This window comes from Zosterops lateralis, assembly GCF_965231275.1.
Source record: "Zosterops lateralis genome assembly, contig: HAP1_HAP1_SCAFFOLD_257, whole genome shotgun sequence".
Classification (NCBI taxonomy): Eukaryota; Metazoa; Chordata; class Aves; order Passeriformes; family Zosteropidae; genus Zosterops; species Zosterops lateralis.
In genome coordinates this window covers 10961-32998 of record NW_028154439.1, presented here as the reverse complement: position 1 = coordinate 32998, position 22038 = coordinate 10961, and the positions used below count along the sequence as shown (strand labels likewise).

Below are 22038 nucleotides of genomic sequence, written 5' to 3'. Positions count from 1 at the left end.
CAGGCTGAATTTGGGGATTTTTAAGCTGCGTTTCGGGGGGTTTTAGCTGAATTTCGGGGCTTTATGTTTGCTATAAACGTGTATTATAAAATTGGCTTTTCGGAAGATGTGTGCTATATGATTAATAACATAGTAAGGATATAGGATATAAGTTTATTTCTGCTATTGGTAAAAGAAGATTAGGCATAGTGGGAGTAGTTGATATATTATGCTTAAACTGTCTGTTTGGTTGGGATAACACCCAGTGAACATGTAAAGAAGACTCTGCTATTGATATATCAACTATCAGCATCTCCCATCTGAAGAAAACATAAACCAAAGCCCAAACTAAAAGTGATAATAAAGACACAGCCCAGAAAAACAAATGCTCTAAAAAGGCAAAACCCAAGGAGGGACCATGCAAAACAGTTCCTGGAATATGCAAAACAGTTTATGGAATTATATGAATATTCATAAACTGTTGTTATAAGAAGGGTATTTAAAAAATGTCTCTAAGATAGCAGAGTGTGGACTTGGCTGAATGCACTTGGCTTTTTTTATCTCCTAATTGTCTTAATTATTTTATTAAACATATGTCTTAAAATTTACCAAAAAGTGAACGTCGTTTATCACAGTGACACCGGCAGGGGGCGCTCCAGAGGGGGGCGGGGGGCGGGGACTGGGAATGGCGCGGGAACCGGAGCGCGGGAAAAGGGGGCGTGGCCTGGGGGCAACGAATGGAGTCGCGGGATGTCCCCGCAGTGTCCCCAACAGGACCCCAGTGTGTCCCCGATGTCCCCAACAGGACATGGGGGGGGCACTTGGGACTTGATGGGGACATGGGGGGACATCGGGGTCCCGTTGCGGACGCTCAGGGGGACATTGGGGACACTCAGGGTGACATTGGGGACACTCAGGGTGACATTGGGGACCTCGCCGTGGCCCCGCGGGCGGGGGCGGGGCCATGTCGGTGACGTCACCTCTTCCTGTTTGCTCCCGGCCGCGCCACATCCCCGCGTGTCCGCGACTGTCACCGGGTCCTGTTCGCCCCCGGAGTGTCCCCAGAGTGTCCCCAGAGTGTCCCCAGAGTGTCCCCTGCGGCCATGGAGCCCTGGGAGGTGCAACGATTTCGACACTGGGTGCAGGTAGGAGACAGGGGGGTCCCAAAGGGGACAGGAGGGCGTGGGGGGAAGGGAGGAGGTGACAGAGGGGTGGAGGGGACCGAGGGTGGCGGGCGGGGGCCATAGCGGGGGGTGGCAGAGGGGGCGAGGGGTGACAAGGGGACGGCTGAGCCCTTCAGGGAGGGGACAAGGGAGACCCTGGAAGAGGCACAGGGGCCACCCCAGGAGGCCACAAGTGCCACGAGGTCCCTGTCACCTCCCCTGTACGTTTCCCAGGGTCTGGAGGCGCAGGTGGCCGTGGTGGCCACCCTGGGGGAGCTGGTGGCCACTGTGACCGAGCCACATGGGGACATGCAGCCGCTCCTGTACCCAGAGTCCCTGCACACAGCCCTGTGGAAATTCACCTGGACCCTCTGGGACACCCTGCGCCAGCACAGTGTCACCTCCCTGCGTCACCACGGTGTCACCTCCCTGTGCCAGGCCGTGGCCACCCTCAAGGCCACCCCAGGGGCTCCCCAGGCCGATGTGAGAGCCACGGCCAGAGCCTGGAGGGAGTTGGTGGATGCGCTCGAGGAGAGCTGGGACCAGGTGTACAGGGAGGCCGAGGAGATCTTCAACTCCTTGGACAGCGAGGACACAACTGAGGCCACCAACGAGGACCCTGCCGAGGCCACCACCACCGGCCTGGCCGGGGACCTGTGGGATGAGACCCCCCCTGGCCTGGGGACAGCTGGGGACAACCTGGTGGCCGTGGCCCTGCAGCCATCAGTGGCCCTGCCCTTGGCAGTGGCCACACACGATGTCCCCGTGGCCACAGGGCAGGTGGGGGCGGCCACCAGGAGGGGACAGCGGGTGCAGGAGACCCGGGAGCTGCTGGGGCGCTTGATACACACGTGTGAGGAAGCCTGGCCCTGGTTCCCCTGGGACCTGCACCAATGGCTCGGGTACATCGAGGACACCTGGGAGGGGACAGAGCAGCTGTTCTGTGCTGACCTCGAGCACTTGGTGGCCGATGCGGCCGAGTTTGAGTGGCTGTGTGAGGCCAGTGCCCGCCTGGCCAGGCGTCACCTGCTGGGGACACTCAGGGACATCCAGAGGCTCCTCTCGAGTCCCTGTGGTGGCTCTGGTGGCTCTGGTGGCCCTGGTGGCCGCACAGTGGCCGAGCGGTGCCAAAGAGCCATCGAGGACATCCCGAGGCTGCTGGGGGGACAGTGATGTCACCAATGTGACATCATCAGGGTGGTGACATCATTGAAAATATCGCTGGTGTCCCTTGTCCCCTCCCCTCACCACATGGGATTTGAGGCAAATTTGGGGAATTTTCAGGAAATTTTCATTGACACAGTCCCAAATCCTGATGGGAATTCCTGGGGTGACATCACTGGGGACACTCCGGGACACTCAGGGATGCGGGGCAGGGGGTGAATGAGCCCCCTCAGTCCCTGCAGGAGACGCAGCAGACCTGGGTAATAAATGACAATAGAAATTACAATATTAATAACAATATAATGTGGGCTTTTGCATTCATGTATCGGCCTTTGCACGTTGTCATTGATCACAAGGTTTTTCATACAGCACAATTTATAATTCCTTTCAGCTGCTTTTTGGTATAACATAATCTATCAGTTTATGTGTGCACTGTAGTCTACAGAAATGGCACTGCAATAAATCGATTTTATATCCTAGGCCTTAGAGAAATATTAAAATAGAGACAGCGCAATGCTGAAATAGTTTTATATTGTAACTATTAGAACTAAATTTTATATTATAACTGTCTTTTACATTGTAACTAACTCAGAGAATGGTGTTGTCCAAGTTTGAAAGAGACAGGTGTGTGCCAGGGAAAGCCGGAGCCTCCCTTGGAATGGAGAATTCAAACCTCCTCCCTCCGAATTATTATAAAATATTTGAAAATTCAGGGGCTCTCAGGCAAAGGTGTGGGGATAGGAATAACAGTTCTTTACTGGTGTGTATAACCAGGCAAACAACCAACAGCCACAGCATTAACGATACCCAGCAGCAGGAGCCCAGTAAGAGCTCCCGTTCCCGGCCCGGCCTCAGCCGCAGCTCCCCGCGCCCTCAGGCCCCGCTCCCCCCGAGCTCCGACACGGCACAAGGAACCCGCCGGAGCCCCCTGCCGCCCCCTCCGCCCGCAGCCAGCCCCGAGCCCCGGCAGAACCGAGCGCGGCTCCCACCTGCGCTGGGGCCGCCTCCGAGCTCCGCCAGTGCCGCCTCAGCGCTGGTTCCCGGCACCCCCGGGATGATCCCGGGCACCCCCGGGATGTTCCAAATCGCTCCCGGTGGGATACCAGTTGTCCCCAACACGGTCCCAGTGGTTCCCAGTCATGCCCTGTGTGGCCCCTTTCACTCTCAGTCGCTCCCAGTGAGAGCCCAGTGTGGCCCCAGTCAGTTCCAGTCTGAACCCAGCCACACCTTCTGTGATCCATTTGCCCCCACTGTGCTCCCAGTTCCTCCCAGTGCGAGTCCAGTCACCCCCAGTATGATCCCAGTAACCTCTGGTCACTCCCAGTATGATTCCAGTCCATCCCAGTGTTAGTGAAGGAAAGAACTCACAATCATGGAATGACTGCCTGCGGTCCTTTATTGTGAGCTCTGGGAATCAGGAGAGGGACCCAAATCCAACTCCCCTGAAATCGAATAACACAGTTTTTATACTTTTCTTGTTACATAAGGACACATGTTAATCATTAAACCTCATTGTTCCATTGATTCTACCCAAGCCTATACTATCAAAGGCGCTGGATGTGGAGTTCTGTCTCGTATCAGTGTCTTCATTATTGTTCTGTTCCAGGATGTCCTTTTCTGTATTTCTCTGTTCAGGGTTCTAAAAACTAACCAAATTACTGGAAATATGATTAGTAAAGTTATCAGATTCTCAAGAGTAGACTTTACCCACAAACTCACATTCCATCCTAATCCTTAAAAATTTTATCTAACCAGGTAGTAGCTAAATCCTTTTGCTCCTCTTGTGCCTCGTGTTCTATTTGTCTTATCTGACTAATATCATGTTCCACATCTGCAGTTACATTTGAAATGTGGACGCAGCAGTGGTCAATTTGTCCTTTCAAATATCCACACACTCCATGCCCTTTTAAAAGTAGCATATCCAGAGCCCATCAATTTTGTAAGGTCATTTTGGTAGTGGCTTGTAATTGCATATTGAGTTCTCTAAATCCTTCTCTCGTGACTCTGGCTAATCTGTCTACCTGACCTGTGAGCCTACACAGCATTTCAATTACAATTTCAATAGTTTGCAACAGGACTGAACAAAGACTCCAGGGCCCACCCAAGCTTTACTCCACTAGAGGGTTCCTGCCGGGTGTCACCTTGATTCTTATTATTTGGGTCATCTTGTTTTGCTCTTACCTGCAGGAGCTCATGGCTCCCATTAAATGGAGACCTTTTCCAAACTGGACATTAAGTGGGGAGACTCATGGTCATTTCTTTTACTTCCCTGTCTACAGGCAGGTGTGTCATCCATGTACCATCACTTGTTGCCCATACAAATTGCCCCAGACTCTAAATTGTACTCCTGCTACATCCCACTACAATCCAAGATTCCATTTTGTCTTGTTTGTGTCTGATTCCCCTGTAACCACAACCCTTGACTCTGGCACCTGTTTACATCTAACTGTTTTGTTCCCTTTTATATCAGGTAATTTTGATGTTAAGATTCCTCAACTTATTGGGTCTCTTGCTGCCATTGGTATCAGCAGACAGGCTGTTATTCAACTAGTATTTTGCATTTTGGCAAAGTCTTTAACCAATCCAATCATCACATTTTCAGCCCGAATCGTATTAGGAGCTTCTATTACCTGTGTCTCTGTTTGCACTTCTCTCTTCATCCTAGAATGAAGAGCGATTGATCGACCTTGTTGCATTCCATATCCCAAAGCAGCAGCATTCCCTACTGGTGACATTAGCATCCATAAAATTAACATTAACCACAAGATGAGCACGAGCATGAGCATAGTTACTGATAGCATTTGAAACAGTTACAGACCTTTTATCCTCAGCTTTGTTGGTCCCACAGCTTGCACAGCCCACGACTGAACTCCTCAAAGGACCTTCTTCACTCGAGTCTAGTGTATCCAGGGTTCCACTCCAGCCACTTTGACTGCTGTGAAGGTGGTTAGCAGTACCTGATGAGGGCCAGTCCACCTCTCTTTCAATGGTTCTTCCTTCCAGGCTCTGGTGTACACCTCATCTCCTGGTTTGATATCATGGACTGGATTCTCGAGAGTCAGTGGCCTATTCCACACCAGGACACTTCGGAGCCGAGCTAAAGTTCTCCCAAGAGACAGCTCGGGAAATAATATATACTATATATACATTATATTATACTATACTATAATAATACTATAATTATACTATATATACACATATATGCTATATATACACTATATATACACATATATTATTATTATTGTATATAATAATAATATATGGATATAATTATACACAGCCTGTTTCCCTGTGATATGTACATTCAGATTAGTGTTAGGAGATTCATATGGTGTGTGGAAGTCCCAAGATATTCCTAATAAGCTACTTAATTCCTGTACCACTGTAGCTACAAAATGTAAACTTCTGTCTGATGATATCTTTAGGGGCACTCTAAATCTAGAAATGATCTCCTGCAATAACCACTTAACTGTATCCCTTGCTTGATTGGTGTGACAGGGAAGGGCTTCTGGCCATCCAGAAAAGGTGTCAACCCCTACTAACAGATGCTTGTATCCCCAAGCTCTGGGTAGTTCTGCAAAATCTACCTGCCAATAATTTCCTGGTTCTATTCCTATCTGAATTTTCCCTAACTGTCCCTGTTGTCTAGCCACTGGGTTGTTCTTTAAGCAGGTCTCACATTTTAACATTATTGATTTTGCCATTGTTTGCATCTGTGAAGAGATCAGGTGTCATTTTACCAACGCTACCAATACCTCTGCACCCCAGTGACACTCATTATGTTTTATTTGTAAAATTTCTCTCATTACCAAGGAAGGTACCACTATTTGCCTTTGTGCAGTTACATACCATCTTTCTGGGTTCTTCTGTGCTTCCAGCAGACATGCTAACCTGTCGTCTTCCACCGTGTACTTTGGCTGTGTTTACTGCATATCTGGTGTGTCTGATTCCATTTTCCATGAAGCTGCTTCCATCTGTGAAGAGTTCCCATTCTGGTTGCTCCAGAGGGACATATTTCAGGTCTGCCCTTGCTGCATAGGTGTGCTCGATTACCTCCACACAGTCATGTTCTAGTGGACCTTCCTCAGCTGTGGTACCTAGAAACAAAGCTGGATTCAAAAGGTTAGTGGTCTTCAGAGTCACGTCATCCTGCTCAGTCAGGGTTACCTGGAATTTCATCATTCTTGGAGAGAGCCAATGGCCTCCCTTTTGCTCCAAAACTGTGGTCACCATATGTGGCACAAAGATATGTATGTGTCTTCCCATCATGAGCTTCCCGGCCTCTTGTATCAGCAGCACAGTAGCTGCCACTGCCCGTGGACATGAAGGCCATCCAGCACTTACATTGTCAAGTTGTTTGGAAAAGTAACCCACCGGCCTTTTCCAGCTTCCCAATCGTTGGGTCAGGACTCCCAGTGCCCGTTGCTGCCTTTCATGTACGTACAGCTGAAAGTCTTTGGACAGATCAGGTAACCCTAGAGCAGGAGCAGTCGTCAGTGCTTCCTTCAATTTCTGAAAGGCCTCTCTCTGTGATTTCCCCCAGGTGAACGGCTGCATCTTCTGGGCCTCATACAAGGGTTCCACAATCAGTCCATAGTCCATGATCCACAGACGACACCACCCAGCCATCCCAAGGAAGATCTGCAGCTCATGTAGATTCTGGGGTTCTGGAATGGCACAAATAGCTTGGATATGATTAGTACCTAGTTTTCTTTGCCCTTTTGAGATTTTGCATCCCAGATATATCACAGGCTGTTGGGCAATTTGTGCTTTTTCTCTGGACACCTTATATCCTCCCATTCCCAATGAATTTAAAATCTCAATTGTTACCTTTATGCAGGTTGCTTCTTCCTCAGTTGCAATCAAAATATCATCTACATACTGAAGTATTAGGTATTGGTCTCTTGGCACCTGTCCTTTAGTCCGGATTTCCAGTTCCTTTGCCAATTGGCTCCCAAATAGGGTGGGGGAGTTCTTGTACTTCATCAGTAATTGAGCCCAGGTGAGCTGGGTCTTCCTTCCACTTTCTGGATGTTCTCACTCAAAGGCAAATAGTTTCCTGCTATCTTGGTCAAGGGGTATGCAGAAAAAGGCATCTTTTAAATCAATTATAGTAAACCATTTGTATATCTCTTTTACAGATGCTGGCAATGTATAAGGATTGGCAACTACTGGATGAATGTCTTTGGTTATCTCATTTATGCCCCTTAAATCTTGTACAAGTCTATACTCACCATTAGGTTTCTTTACCAGGAATATTGGAGTATTGCATTCTGATTCACATTCTTCTAGAATTTGGTACTTTAGGAATTTATCACTGGTCTTTGCTATTCCCTGTCGTGTTTCTGTCCTGATAGGATACTGTTTAATTCGTACGGCACTTGCGCCTTCCTTCAATTCTACATGTACTGGCTGTGCCAATTTAGATTTCCCTGGTAGATCCATTTCCCATACAGAGGGAATCACTGCTTCCTCTACTTCCTTAGGAATATTAGGAGTTGGTTTTTCTTTTATCATTAAAATCTTTCCTGCTTTAGACTCAGGAATCCTCATTACAAGTTCACCATTCTCAAAAGTAATCACTGCCTCTAGAGCTGCCAGAAAATCACGCCCTAAGAACAGAGCCTTGCACACAGACATATATAAAAATTCACATGTTGAAACTTGATTCCTAAAGCTCCAATCTAGAGGTTGCAAGAATGGCCGTACTTCTTCCTTCTCTGTGGCTCCAATAACTACAGCCAACTTACCCCAATTTGCCCTTCTATATAGTTCAATACAGAATGTGCAGCCTCCGTGCCTGTAAGAAAGGTAACTTCCTTCCGTTTTAAGCACAGAGTGACCATCGGTTCCTTCGATCCGAGTTCTCCTCCATACAAGACCATAATCCTGGGTGCATTGTCTATCTGAGGCTCACTAGTCAGGCTAAACTGGTTTGGGCACTCTCCCTTCCAATGTCCTTCTAATTTATTTATTCTTAATCCTCCACAGCCTCTGCCAAAACCACCTCTGTTACCACCCGACCGGTTCTGCCACCACACCCTTACATGTGTATGTATGGGTGCCAAAAGTCTCTGCCCTTGTTTCTTAGCAACCTCTTTGTCTCAGTTGTTGAACACTTTCCAAGCCACCTCTAAAAGCTTGTCCAAACTTCTTAACTTTTCACCTTCCAGTTTCTGTAACTTTTTCCTAATGTCCTCCTGTGATTGGCCTAGAAAAATAAAGGTGATCTGAACCCTTGCTTGCTCACTGTCTATCTGAAGATCAGTATATTTCCTGGCCGCATCTGAGCTATCCTCTCCACTATCACTGCTTTCCGTTCTGTCCCTTCTGCATCTCCCTCCCCTTCATCCCCACCCCACAGTCAAATCCTGATAGTTGTCAGGGATGGAAGCAGTGGGTGACTCTGGCAGAGGAGGACTGGGGGGTAGAGGGGACAGGAGCTGATGACATAGGCGTAGGTGGGAGAGGAGGGTTGGTAGAGGGATAAATCTTTGAGCAGGCGTCAGCAGGGGAGGGGGATAGCCAGGGGAAGCATTTTGGATAGGTGTAAGCAGGGGAGAGGAAACAGAATCAGGTGGGGTGAGAGTAAGTGGAGTGGAACTTAATGCTGAGGGAGCGTTGGTAGGGGCAGTGGGTCCTATTAGTAAATCGGCTTCCAAATCATCTCCCCCTCCTTTTCCCAAAGCCAGGTGCTCTACACAACACTTATCTTGGATGCAAACCAGACACTGATTGTTTTCAGGTATTTTAACAATCATTAACCCACACTCAGCCAGCCACTCTGGCTTCTCCCATAAATAGAAAAGAAACAAACCAACATACAACACTTCTAAAACATCAATAACTGTGAGATTATGTCAGATTGCAAAGACCCGTTTTCCGGCTACGTTTTCCCATTCTGCAAGGCATATTCTGACCACCGAGTGTTACAATAATCAATCAACTTAGTTTTACGTAACTCTTGCCCAAAATTACCATTTCCAATGTGCTAATAAGCACCCCAAAGGAGAAGTGCACGGAATGGGGGCATTGCTGCCCAAAACCCCTTTTAACCCTTTTAGCTTCTCCATATTACAACTACATAACACCACTGATGCCAAACCTGCAACGCTTTCACAATTGACTGATGGACGGCTGCCTGGGCAATACCAGGAATTCCTTATCCCAACCATGAGCAGCTTTTGCCACGTCTTACAGGCAGGCACCCAGACCAAACCAAATAATAAAGCACCTTACCTTTTCCCAGGGGATGTTGTGAGTGGCAGGGGGTCCCGGGCTCCCCGAGAATCCCTCGGTGCCGGCTGGAGCGTGGTCGGGTCGGGAGGGCCTCGGCAGCGCTCACAAGGTCCCATCTGGGTCGCCAAAATGTTACCATAGGAAAGAACTCACAATCATGGAATGACTGCCTGCAGTGCTTTATTGAGAGCTCTGGGAATCAGGAGAGGGACCCAAATCCAACTCCGTGAAATGGAAAAATAACACAGTTTTTATACTTTTCTTGTTACATAAGGATACATGTTAATCATTAAACCCCATTGTTCCATTGATTCTACCCAAGCCTAAACATGTAACAATGATTCTCGTGATTCTTGCTTAAGATTCTGGTTTAAGAGAATAATCATATTTAGTTATCAAACGAATGCTACAATTAACAATAATGTCATTTATTGTACTGATGATTATACAGGTACAGATCCACCTGACCTAACTTTATTCTCAAGGCCTACGTACTCCATTAAGAATCACCATCATCCCCCCTTCTCCCCCATTACCTGGGCAAAGTTATACTTGATTTGGTTAAAACAATAGCATGGAATAACATCCTGGCTGCAGTGAAGCCAATGTCCCCTTCTCGGGCCCTGCTACCTCAGAAATCATTTTAAGCCTATACTATCACCAGGATGATCCAAACCACTCCCAGTCTCTCCCAGTATAGCCCAGTTGTCCCCAGTTCTGCTCCCAGTAGCCCTCAGTGTGGTCCCAGTATATCCCAGTATGATCCCTGGTGCCCCAGTTCTGCTCCCAGTGGGTTCTGCTCCCAGCCTGTCCCAGTCCATCCCAGCCTGTCCCAGTCTGTCCCAGTCCATCCCAGCCTGTCCCAGTCCATCCCAGCCTCTCCCAGTCCACCCCAGCCTGTCCCAGTCCATCCCAGTCCATCCCAGCCTGTCCCAGTCTGTCCCAGTCCATCCCAGCCTGTCCCAGTCCACCCCAGCCTGTCCCAGCCTATCCCAGTCCATCCCAGTCCATCCCAGTCCATCCCAGTCTATCCCAGTCCATCCCAGTCTATCCCAGTCCATCCCAGCCTATCCCAGTCCATCCCAGTCCATCCCAGTCTGTCCCAGTCCACCCCAGCCTGTCCCAGTCCATCCCAGCCTGTCCCAGTCCACCCCAGCCTGTCCCAGCCTATCCCAGTCCATCCCAGTCCATCCCAGTCTATCCCAGTCCATCCCAGCCTATCCCAGTCCATCCCAGTCTGTCCCAGTCCATCCCAGCCTGTCCCAGTCCCTTCCCGGCAGCCGCCGCAGTTTCCCGGATCCGCCCCCCCCGCCCCATTCCCGGGCACTGGGTGTCCTTCCCCTGCTCCGGGACCCCCCTGCACCCCGTTATCCCCCCTGGACACCCCCCTGCACCCCCTTTCCCGGGGCTCCTCCTCTCCCAGCCCTGGATCCCCTGTTTCTGTCCCCCCGGGGACCCCCAGGCCCCCATTCCCGGCCAGCCCGGGGCTCCTCACCCCCAGGCCTCCCTTTCCTGGGAAACCCGAGCCGGGCACGGGGCTCTGCAGCCGCTCTGGGGTTTTTGTGAAAAACGCGGTTCACTTTTGGTTAAAATTTTAATAGTTTATTCATGATAAAAATCAGACAATAAGAGACATAAAAAGCAAAAGTTCACAGAGGCCCGGGTGCCTGGCATTCCACCAAAGGGCACACCTGGATAACAAAGGTTCATCCCTTAAAAGCAACAGCCTATTGCATATTCATAAATCCCATCTATGATTCAAACGTTCCTTTTGACTTTGGGTGTTTCTGCTTCATTTCAGCTCCCCCCCCATCATTCCATCCTGCAAATCAATCCTCCTGTGGCTCCACCAAGCCTCAAACTCCCCAAGAACGGAGGCAATAAATTCTTCCTTTGGGGTTTGGGTGTCTGTTGCTGTTATCTCTGTCCAGATGGGAAAATGTGAAGAGTTTCTTGATTATCTTTTCCATTCCTTGAGCTAGTTAAAAGCATCTTACATCACATAGTTTCTATTTTAATACTGCGCTATAGCCTAAAAACGATATTTAACACCCTACTAAAAGAGACTCTATTAATACAGCACAAGTTTCCAACATAACCCATAGAGTTATTCACTTTAACATTTGCCCAAAGCCAATCCTATAATGTGCATTGATCACAACCCGAAGGAAAGGGAGAGGAGAGAGGGCGAGAGCAGGAGATGGGGAATCCGGGATCGGAGTCCCCGCGCCCAGTCCTGCTCGGCCGGGGCGGGACCCGCAGCCGCAGGAAAAATCGGATCCGCTGCTGCCGGTGCTTCCCCCGCTTTGGGCCGAACCCAGCGGGGTCCGGGCAGGGTTTGAGCGCAGGGCCCGGGAGTTCAGCACAGCCCGGCCCGGGGGTCCCGCAGGGCGCGGCCCTGGAGGGTCCCAGATGGATCCCTGAGGGATCCCGAGGGGTTCCAGGAGGGGATCCCGGGCAGTTCCCTGGAATTCCCCTTTTCCCTCCCCCCGCGCTCCCTCGGGCACTTTGGCGTCTCCCAAACTGCGCCGGAGCCGCGATCGGGGGCGGCTGCGATGGCTCCAGCGCTGGGGCTGGGGGGCTCCTGGGGCTCCTGGGGGAGCCGGGGGGCGACGGGAGTGGGACTGCCCGAGACCGGGACCCCCCTGAACCGCCTTATCCGGGCACGGGAACCCCCTGAGCCCCAGTTTGGGTCCTGGGGTCCCCCTCCATCCCCTTCCCCAGCACCGGGACCCCCCTGCACCCCCTTGTTGGGCACCGAGATCCCCCTGAACCCCCATTTCTTGGCACGGGGACCCTCCTGTACCCCCTTATCCCGCACCGATGTCCCCAGACGAATTCTCTGGAATTCCCCGTCCCCTCCCTCGGTCTCTTTCGCTTCCGCGTCCAACCTGCGAGACCGGGATCTGCCCGGCGACCGATGACGTCACTCAAAGTTCGGGCGGCAATTGGCGGAAGTGAAATAGCGGCGCCAATGGCGGGGCGGGAGGCGGCTCTGGGGGCGGGGCCGCAGCGGAGCAGCGCGATGGCTCCAGCGCTGGGTCTGGGGGCGCTCTTGGGGCTCCTGGGGCTCCTGGGGGACCCTGGGGGCGCCACGAGAGGTGAGTGGGAACCCCAAAACCGGGACCGCCCTGAACTGCAACTCCCGGGCACCGAGACCGCTGTGAACTTCCATTTCCGGGCACGGGAACCGCCCTGTACCCCCATTTCTGGCACCGGGACCCCCCTGTACCCCCATTTCTGGGTACTGGCACCCCCTGAACCGCCGCTTTCGGGCACATAATCCCCTTGAAACCCGGATTTTGGGAAGGAAACTCCCCTTGAAGCCCCATTTTTGGGCACTGGGACACTCTTGGATCTCCATTTCTGGCCACTGGGATCCCCCTGCACCCCCTTTTCGGGCATCCCACTTTTCCCAGACCCCGACCCCTCTTTCCCTGACCCAGGGACCCCCTGGACCCCCATTCCTGCCTTTCCCAGCTCCCAGACCCCACTTCCCTCAACACCGGGGACCCCCGGACCCCCCTTTCCTGGGCACAGGGACCCCCTGGATCCCCCATCCCGCCTCTCCCAGTCCCTTCCTTGAACCTTGGACCCTTCCCGGCTCTCCCGGTTCTGCTTCCTGACCCTTGGACGCCCGCAGACCCCCAGTCTCTGCATCCCCCCAGTTCTGCACCCTGTGCATGGAGGTCCCAGGGGGCCTGGGAGGGTCCCTGGGGGGTTGTGGAGGATCCCAGGGGGGATTCTGGGCCCTGGGACCCCCCTGAATTTCCATCCCTGGACACTGGGACCGCCCTTCACTCCCTCACTCTGCACCAATCCCCCCTGCACCTCCTTTCCCATCCATCCCACCTTCCCCAATCCCCAGACCCCTTTTCCTTGACTCTGAGACCCCTGGACCCCCATTCCTGCTTTGCTCAGCCCCGTCCCTTTTTTCTGCATCAAGGACCCCCAAGCCTCCTATTCCCAGGTCTCCCCACCTTGTGACCCTTCTTTCTTTGGCACTGGGGCCCCCTGGACCCCTTTCCTGGGAGTGGGGATCCCCTGGAACCCCCATCCCACCTCTCCAAGTCCCTGAACTCCCCAACCCTTCCATAACCCTGGAACCCCCTGAGCCCCCATTCCTGGACACCAGGACTCCCCTGCACACCCTTTCCTGTCCATCCCACCTCTCCCAGCCCTGCAAAACCTTTCCTTGGCCCTGGGATCCCCAAACCCCTTCCCAGCTCTCCCAGTTTCCCCTTTCATTGATCCCTGACCCCCCAAATCTCTGTGTCCCCCCAGTTCTCCACTCCCTGCATTACCTGCACGTGGCAGTGTCAGAGCCCAGCCCGGGGGTCCCTCAGTACATGATCGTGGGGTTTGTGGATGGGATCCCCTTTGTGCGCTACGACAGCGAGCGGGGCCGGGCGGAGCCACAGACACAGTGGATGAAGGAGGGAGTTGAGCCGGGATATTGGGATGAGCAGACCCAGATCAGTGTGGGGTGGCAGCACGCGGATGCCAGGAACCTGAAGACACTGCAGGAGCGGTACAACCAGAGCGGGGGTGAGTGGGGGATCTGTGGGGCTGGGATGGGATCTGTAGGTCTCAGATGTGGATTTGCAGGGCTCCAAGGGGCTGAGATGTGTTGGGGGGTGTATCTTTCTCTGGTCAGCCCGGTGTTGGTCTGGGCCACCTGCCAGCTCTGACACGCCTCAACAGAACCCTTGTGTGGGTTCTTGGCTCTGCAGCACCTTCACCTTCGCTGTCACGGCCGTGGTTTGAAAGAGGGGAAACTCTCAAGGCTCGGGGAACAAAGGTTTTATTCGGGGGTCACAGGGAAGCCCCTGGCCCCTGGCTGGTGCCTCAGGAGAGAGACTCCGAACCTGGGCTGCTGGGAGTTTTTGTCCAAAACAATTTGAGGGGTGGATACAATAAAACAAAGCAAACTGGCAAATACCAACTGAATTACATAAACACTAACGAATCAAGGTAAATTGGGGAGGGGTCCCTGGGGGATCCACCAACCACTGGCCGACCCTTCGGACCTTGGAGATAATTGATGGACAGAGGAGGGGAAGATACATTGGAAAGGATGGGTAGGGATTCCTCCCAGGGAGGGACCAATGGGAGACAGTCTCTGGGCAGAGACCTGGGTTGTCTTGGAAACTCTTCTCCACTTCTGATAAGAACATTCCAGGATAGGGGGGCCCACCTAAAGTGGCTAAAAAACTACACTAAAGTTACCATTAAAACTATACTAAACTCATAACTAAGACTTATAAAGCAATTCCAGAATCCCCACAAAGATGGGGATCCATTAGGATGGTATGGGATTTGTTGTGGTCCATGGGGCTGGGACATGGATCCGTGGGGCTGGGCTGGGATCTGTGGGGCTGGGCTGGGATCTATGGGGCTGGGACATGGATCCATGGGGCTGGGCTGGGATCTGTGGGGTTGGGATCTTTGGGGCTGGGATGGGATCTGTGGGGCTGGGCTGGGATCTGTGGGGCTGGGATGGGATCTGTGGGGCCAGGTTGGGGTCCCTGGGGTTCCATCCCATGGGGTTGGGATGTGCATCCATGGGGTCCAAGGGGCTGGGATGGGGCTCTGTGGGGCTGGGACACAATTCCATGGGTCTCTGTGGGTACAATCCCCCCAGGTCTCCACACATGGTTGCAAGTTTATGGCTGTGACCTCATGTCCGATGGGAGTGTCCGTGGTTCTGAACGGTACAGCTACAATGGGCAGGATTTCATCTCCTTTGATCTGGGATTCGGGAGATGGGTGGCGGCCGACGGCGCTGCTGAGATGACCAGGAGGCACTGGGAACAGGACGGGACCGAGGCTGAGAGGAGTACAAATTACCTGAAGCACGTCTGCCCTGAATGGCTCCGGAAATATGTCAGATACGGGGAGAAGGAGCTGGAGCACAAAGGTGGGTGGGAATTTGGGATTTGGGAATGGAGGATTGGAGAACACGAGAATTCCTGTGGGAATTCCATGGGCAGATCTCACCCCCATCCCATTCCCATGGAATTCCATGGGCAGATCTCACCCCCATCCCATTCCCATGGAATTCCATGGACGCCTCTCCCCGTTATCCCATTCCAGAGCCCCCTGATGTCCACGTGTCCGGAAAAGAGGAACACGGGACGCTGATCTTGTCCTGCCACGCCTACGGATTCTACCCCAGGACCATCGCAGTCAACTGGCTGAAGGGGGATGAAATGTGGGATCAGGAGACAGAGTGGGGCGGGATCGTTCCTAACAGCGACGGCACCTTCCACACCTGGGCCAGGATCGAGGTGCTGCCGGAGGAGCGGGAGCAGTACCGGTGCCGGGTGGAGCATCCCGGAATGCTGGAGCCCGGGATCTTCGCTTGGGGTGAGCCTGGCAATGTGGGAATTGGGAATTCCCAGATGGGGATCTCCTTTCCCCTCCTCACCATCCCGCATTTCCCAGAGCCGACATCTGGCAGGAGTCTCGCCACTGTGGTCTCTCTGATCCTCATCCTCATTGCTGCCATCCTCATCCTCACTATCCTCATTGGATTCATTGTCTGGAAGCTCCAATCCGGTAACACACGGGATGGGGGTCGGGAAGGGGCACGGATCCACCCGGCACCGTTCAGGAATCCTGTGCCACTGACGCTGATCCCACTGTTTTTCCACAGGGAGGAGGGACAGGGATGGATACAACATGGCAGCCGGTGAGTCCCAGTGGTGGATCCAGCTCTGGATCCCCTCTGTGCAGATCCCAGGATGGATCCTGGGGTTAATCCTGGTGTGTGATCTGTGCTGGAATCTCATGGATCTTCTCTCTCTGCAGGAAAAGGTGTGGGGGTCAACGACTTGACCGCAGGTGTGGAGTGGGATCAGGGTGGGATTCCAGAGGGGGATTGGGGCAGGATGGATGGACTGGGATCAGGGAGGGATTGTGGATCAGAGCAGGGGTCCAGAGCAGGATCAGATGGAATTGTAGAGTGGGATCAGGGCTGGATTCTGGAGCGGGATCTGGTGGGATGGATGGAGCAGGATTGGTGAAAGATGGATGGAGCAGGATCAGGGCTGGATTCTAGACAAGAATCAGGTGGGATGGAATGGAGCAGGACTGGGGCAGGAGGGACGGGGTGGAATCAGGTGGGATTCTGGATGAAGGCAGGATTCCAGTGTGGGATTAGTTGGGATAGATTGAGTGGGATCAGGTTGGGATTCCACAGAGGGATTGGGACAGGATGGATGGGGTGCAATCAGTTGGGATGGATGGAGCAGGATTGAGGGAGGATTGGGGCGGGTTCAGGTAGGATTTCGGAGCAGCTCCCACTCTCCATGGGCTCCATCCAGGTCCATCCTGTGGGATGGGGACAGGGACAGGATGACACTGTGACCCTCTCTCATCCCAGCAGGAATCACTGCCTGAGCAATCCATGGAGCTGGATCCAGCCCCTTCCTCTTCCCAGGAAAGCCAAGAGCTGCCGGCAGAGCTCATCCTGCTGCTCCCACCCACCCCACAGCTCTTGCTAATGAGTCAGTTTCCTGTTTTCCAATATTTTAAAGCCCAGATATTCCCAATGCAAGAGCCCTCTTGCAAATATTATGAAGCCACTCTGGGAGGTTTCAGGCCAACGCTCAGGCTTGATACATCTTCAGGGGGCTCATTAAATGCTGGCCAAGTGGTAGACTGTATAAGATACTTTATGTTCTTTGTGTTATGAAACTTGATGTTCTTCATGAAACTTTCTGTTAGAATGCTTCCTGCACACTGCTGCTGATAAGATGCCGCCCCTTCTGCTGGGGACATGGGGACTTTACTGGCTCGAGCTGTGACAACCTCTGCCTCCATGAGGCTGATTTAGCCGTGCAATAAAGGACTTTGCTTTTACAACTGCCCATCACCCTTGTCTTCAGTGAGGACACCCCAAAAACCCGACACACGATGGCCCCGGTGGCCGAGCGGTGCCAAAGAGCCATCAAGGACATCCTGGGGCTGCTGCGGGCACAGCGACGTCCCGTCATTGGGGCGGTGACACCATCGGGGACATGGCTGGTGTCACTCATCCCCTTCCCACGTGGTGTTTGGGACAAATTTGGGGAATTTTCTGGGAATTTTGACTGAAACTATCCCAAATCCTGATGAGAATTCTTAGGATGACATCAATGGTGACACTTGGGGGCACTCAAAGATGCTTAGAGGCACTTGGGGGACACTCAGAGACGTGGGGGCAGGGGGTGAATGAGCCCCCTTCAGTGCCTTGCAGGAGAGGAAGCCAACCCGGGTTATAAATTACAGTAGAAATGACAATATAAATTACAATAGAAATGACAACGTAAGTGACAAAATACTGGCTTTTGCATTCATGTATAGACTTTTGCATATTGTTATTGATCACAATGATTTTGATACAATACAATTTATAATTCCTTTCAGCTGCTTTTTGATGAAACATAACCTATCAGTTTACGTGTGCACTGTATAGTCTACAGAAATGGCATTGCAATAAATCGATTTTATGTCCTAGGCCTTAGCGAAATATTAAAACAGAGACTGCACAGTGCTGAAATGCTTTTATATTATAACTATTAGAACTAACTTTTATATTATAACTAACTCAGAGAATGGTGTTGTCTCAGTTTGAAAGACAAGTGTTTGCCAGGGAAAGCCAGAGCCTCCCTTGGAATTGAGAAGTCAAACCCTCTTCCTCTGAATTATAATTTAATTAAAATTTAATTCACAATTTATAATTTTGAAATAAAGTGGCTCTCAGGAAGTGGTATGGGGATAGGAATAACAGTTCTTTACTGGTGTGTATAACCAGGCAAACGAACACCAAGCACAGCATTAACAATAAACAGAAGCAGAGCCCAGGAACAGCTTCCCTGAGCGCGGCACTTTCCCCTTTGGTGCAGTTCCGGGCACGGCCAGCAGGGGCACTGGTGGCTCCCGGTGGGCGGGGCAGGTGCGATGATCCCCCCGCGGCTGCAGGGGGCGCTGTGGGGCGGGCTCGGGGAGCGCGCGGGAATGGCGGCTTTGTCCGAGCCGGGAAGGGATGGAAGGGATGGATCAGAAACTGCGGAGCTGTGGCTGAAGGGATGGAAGGGATGGATCAGGAACTGCGGAGCTGTGGCTGAAGGGATGGAAGGGATGGATCAGGAACTCGAGCTGTGGCTGAAGGGATGGAAGGGATGGATCAGAAACTGCGGAGCTGTGGCTGAAGGGATGGAAGGGATGGATCAGAAACTGCGGAGCTGTGGCTGAAGGGATGGATCAGAAACTGCGGAGCTGTGTCTGAAGATGCAGAAGGTCTCAGCAGGCAGGGGGTGCGAGCCCACAGTGTACAGAAAAGCCTCAAAGCAGCGCTGAAGAAGCAGCAATGGAGGGGCAGGGCTGGCCCAGCTCCAGCAGGACAGGAGGAGGTGAGCTCAGAATTCCTGGGCACACCAGCAGGTGCTGGTAGATTTCCCAGGACCAGACTTGGTGGTTACAGTGAACTCCTCCTGCAGCAAGCAGCAGCCTGGCCGTCCTCTCTCTGAAAGCCGAGAGTAAGAGACGGTGTAGCTGCCCCCAGCCCCTGTCCTTTTCCTGCCCCAAAACTCGCAGAATCTTCCCCCTCGAGAGAATGTCCCAGAGAAAAAAAAAAAGTGTAGCCAGGTGCTACAAGTGCTCTCCTTTGGCCCCTCTGTTCTGTATCCAGAAGTTAGTTTAAGTGCCCGTAAGTACCCAGTAATTAGTCTTCTAGCAACTCATGGGAAAGAATTCTAGAAGTAAAAAAGAAAGAAATCTGACCCCCAACATACATCCTTCCCTAATACGGGCCCCACTCCAATGTCAGAGCCAGGTGTCTCCCCCCTGCCAGTAACTCATCTCTCAGGACTGGAAGGTGCCCCAAAAGCTCCTCAGTAACCCCATCGCCCCAAGCTCTTCATGCCAACATGTGGCTGTCTCATTGCAGAGCCCATCCCAGCCATCCCACCTCTCCCAAACACAGCCCCGTTCTTGGCGGGGCAGAGCCGCTGCCGGGGCCATCGGTGTGTGCAGGGAATCCTTTATCCCCCTCGTGCAGCTCCAAGTTCCCGAGGGCAAAGCCCTGGGTTCTAAGGCTGTCCTCCTCCTCCCCAAATTTGTTTAATACCCAAGTGTGACAAGCCCGTGCCCTGTGGCAGCAGCCGGTGCCGGGACAGCCGCGGGAGCTGCGCTAATGCCCCGCGGTGCCCGGGGGGGACTGAGGGGATGGGAGTTCATAAGGACCCTCCGCGGCCCTCGCTGTGCATGAGAAGGGTTTTTAGTGCCTAGGATTGATTTCCCGGGGTTTCTGGGCTCCTGGGCCTGAGGAGGCAGCAGAGGGACCTGTGGCCAGTGTTGAAAAGTTCGTGGCAACCCCGGCCCAGTGCCCGACGGCTGAGCGGAGCTGGTTGGGAACAACCCCCAGAGCCCCCACGTTGCCCGAGGGCTGAGTGGAGCTGGTTGGGAACACCCCGCTCGTCTCCGCCGCTCAAAGCCGCTTCCCCAGCTCCGGCTGCCGCCTCCGCCCGGCCCCGGCGCGGTCCCGCGGGGTCACCGCTCGTCACGGAGCTGGAGGGGTTCGATGGGGCCGCGCCCCGCCCGTCCCTCGCTGTGGCTCCTTCAGTGACACCGGGCGGCCGAGACCCTGTGGTGGTGTGACTTTCATAATGAGTTTTATTGTAAGACAGTTGTTCTTTGTACCCCGGTTCAGTGCAGTTCTAGTTTTAGTTCCCCTTTTGTTACAAGTTGTAAGCTTCTCCCCCAGCCTTCCCCAGATACAGCCCCTCATTGGTTTGCCTTTCCCTCCTTGGGTACCTGTCCAGCACATGTTAGGAAACCCTCCTGCCCTGTCAGTCACTCCAGGACCTGTCCCCCAGGTCCAGAAGCTTCGATGGGAGATCTCTGGTGACTGGCTGGGTTGCAAGCTTTCCCCTCCTACCTCCTGTTCATTGATTGATGTCAATGCATGTTATGTCAGCAGACACTCCCCAGTTATACCCCATTGGTTGTATGTCTACCCACCCTGAGTTCCACACACTGTATAAAACCCTCTCCCCCTTGAGATTCAGGGTCTCTCTGAGGCACTGGCCTTAGGGTGAGGGCTCCCTCCCTCCTGCCCAATAAACCTAAGTTCTAGTTAAGCCTTTGAGGGTCCCGTCTTTCTTCCTCTACCATCGCAACATGGCAGGGCTGGTGGGCAGCCAAGATCCCACTGACTATAGATCCTGTGGGGGCGTGTCGGGGCTGGCCGAGCGTTGGAGGACACGCACCGCCGCAAGACTGCGGTAGACAGGGACGAGCGAACGGGAGATATCGCGCTGTACGGTAGGACAGGGCTACCCTTCCCCCATAACTGTTGCTGTCTGTTATGTTATGTCAGCCAATAGTTAGGCCAGTTCCATAAGCAGAAGGAAGTGATGACACAAACACAGGTTATATATTGCCATGTAACTCGTGAATAAACGCCATTTGCCATCCACCATATTGGTGTCTGTGAGCTCTTGGCCCGAGTGACCTGAGGTGGTCGCCGTGCCGTTCCTGAACCAGATCGCCACTCCTCGGAGGAGGCAACAGATCCCTCGGTGCTGCCCCGACCAGCCCTTGGTTCTGCTCTTTTAGTGTTGGGGAGTGGCCACTGCCAGTGCGGTTTCTGTTATTTTTTATTCTATTCTCTACTGCCGCTGCTTCTCGCCACTCTCGGTGCAGTTCTTCCATGACACGGGCGGCACTGAACCCTCAGTGCGGTTCTTTTCTTGTATTTTATTCTATTCTCCATGTTCAATTCTATTCACACCTTGCACCCGCCTCGGCGCTGCCCTTCTGCTCACACCCGGCAGTGCCCGTCCCACAGAGCGGCTCTTCAGTGACACCGGGCACCAGGGACCCCCCGGTGTAGTTTTTTTATTCTATTTTACTCTATTCTCTGTATTTTATTGTATTCACCCTCTGCCCGTGCTTCGGTGCAGCTGCTTCAGACACGAGCGGGGGAGATGCCCTTGGTGCAGCTCTTTGATTGCATTTTAGTCTCTTCTCTGCATTTTAGTCTCTTCTTTCGTTCCCACCTCGCCCGTCTCGCCGAGCGACTCCTCCATGGACCCGGGGCGGCACAAACCCCTCGGGGCGGCTCCAACAGGGCCCCGCCCGCCGCCGCTCCCCGAGGCCTCCCCGCTGCTCCCCGGGGATCGGACACCGCAGGCGGCCCCGGCTCCTTCCTCTTCCTCTTCTTCCTCCGGGCGGGATTGAGCCCCCGCCGCCGCCCGGCTCCTTCTGCCGCTCCTGCCCGGCACGAACCGGCGGTGCCGCTGACGGGGCCGCAGCGCGGCTGCCCCGGGACTGCCCCGCGCCTCAGGGCCGGGCCGAGGAGTGACCGCACGGCTGGGGAGGGACCCCGCTGGACAGGGCAGGGTCTGACCCCATGGACAGATCCCACGCCACAGCAGGGCAAGGCTTCCTGTCCCTAAAGGGGGAAGCAGCGGCACAAACTGACCGTAACTCCCATCCCTTCTCC

General features: G+C 53.1%; 1 protein-coding gene across 2 annotated transcripts; it reads left to right on the top strand.

Moving 5' to 3' along the window:
* The first annotated feature begins 12549 nt into the window (after positions 1 to 12549).
* LOC310923749 (class I histocompatibility antigen, F10 alpha chain-like) lies at positions 12550 to 17246 on the top strand. Of its 2 annotated transcripts, none has more exons than XM_083885676.1 (7): positions 12550 to 12646; positions 13830 to 14093; positions 15190 to 15465; positions 15642 to 15914; positions 15993 to 16106; positions 16204 to 16239; positions 16933 to 17246. In XM_083885676.1, exons 1-7 carry the CDS (start codon positions 12571 to 12573, stop codon positions 16947 to 16949), a joined length of 1056 nt encoding a protein of 351 aa, XP_083741802.1. In that variant the 5' UTR covers positions 12550 to 12570; the 3' UTR covers positions 16950 to 17246. The 2 variants fall into 2 exon arrangements, with proteins under 2 accessions (XP_083741802.1, XP_083741803.1); XM_083885677.1 differs by having other exon boundaries at positions 16936 to 17245.
* Positions 17247 to 22038: the final 4792 nt, after the last annotated feature.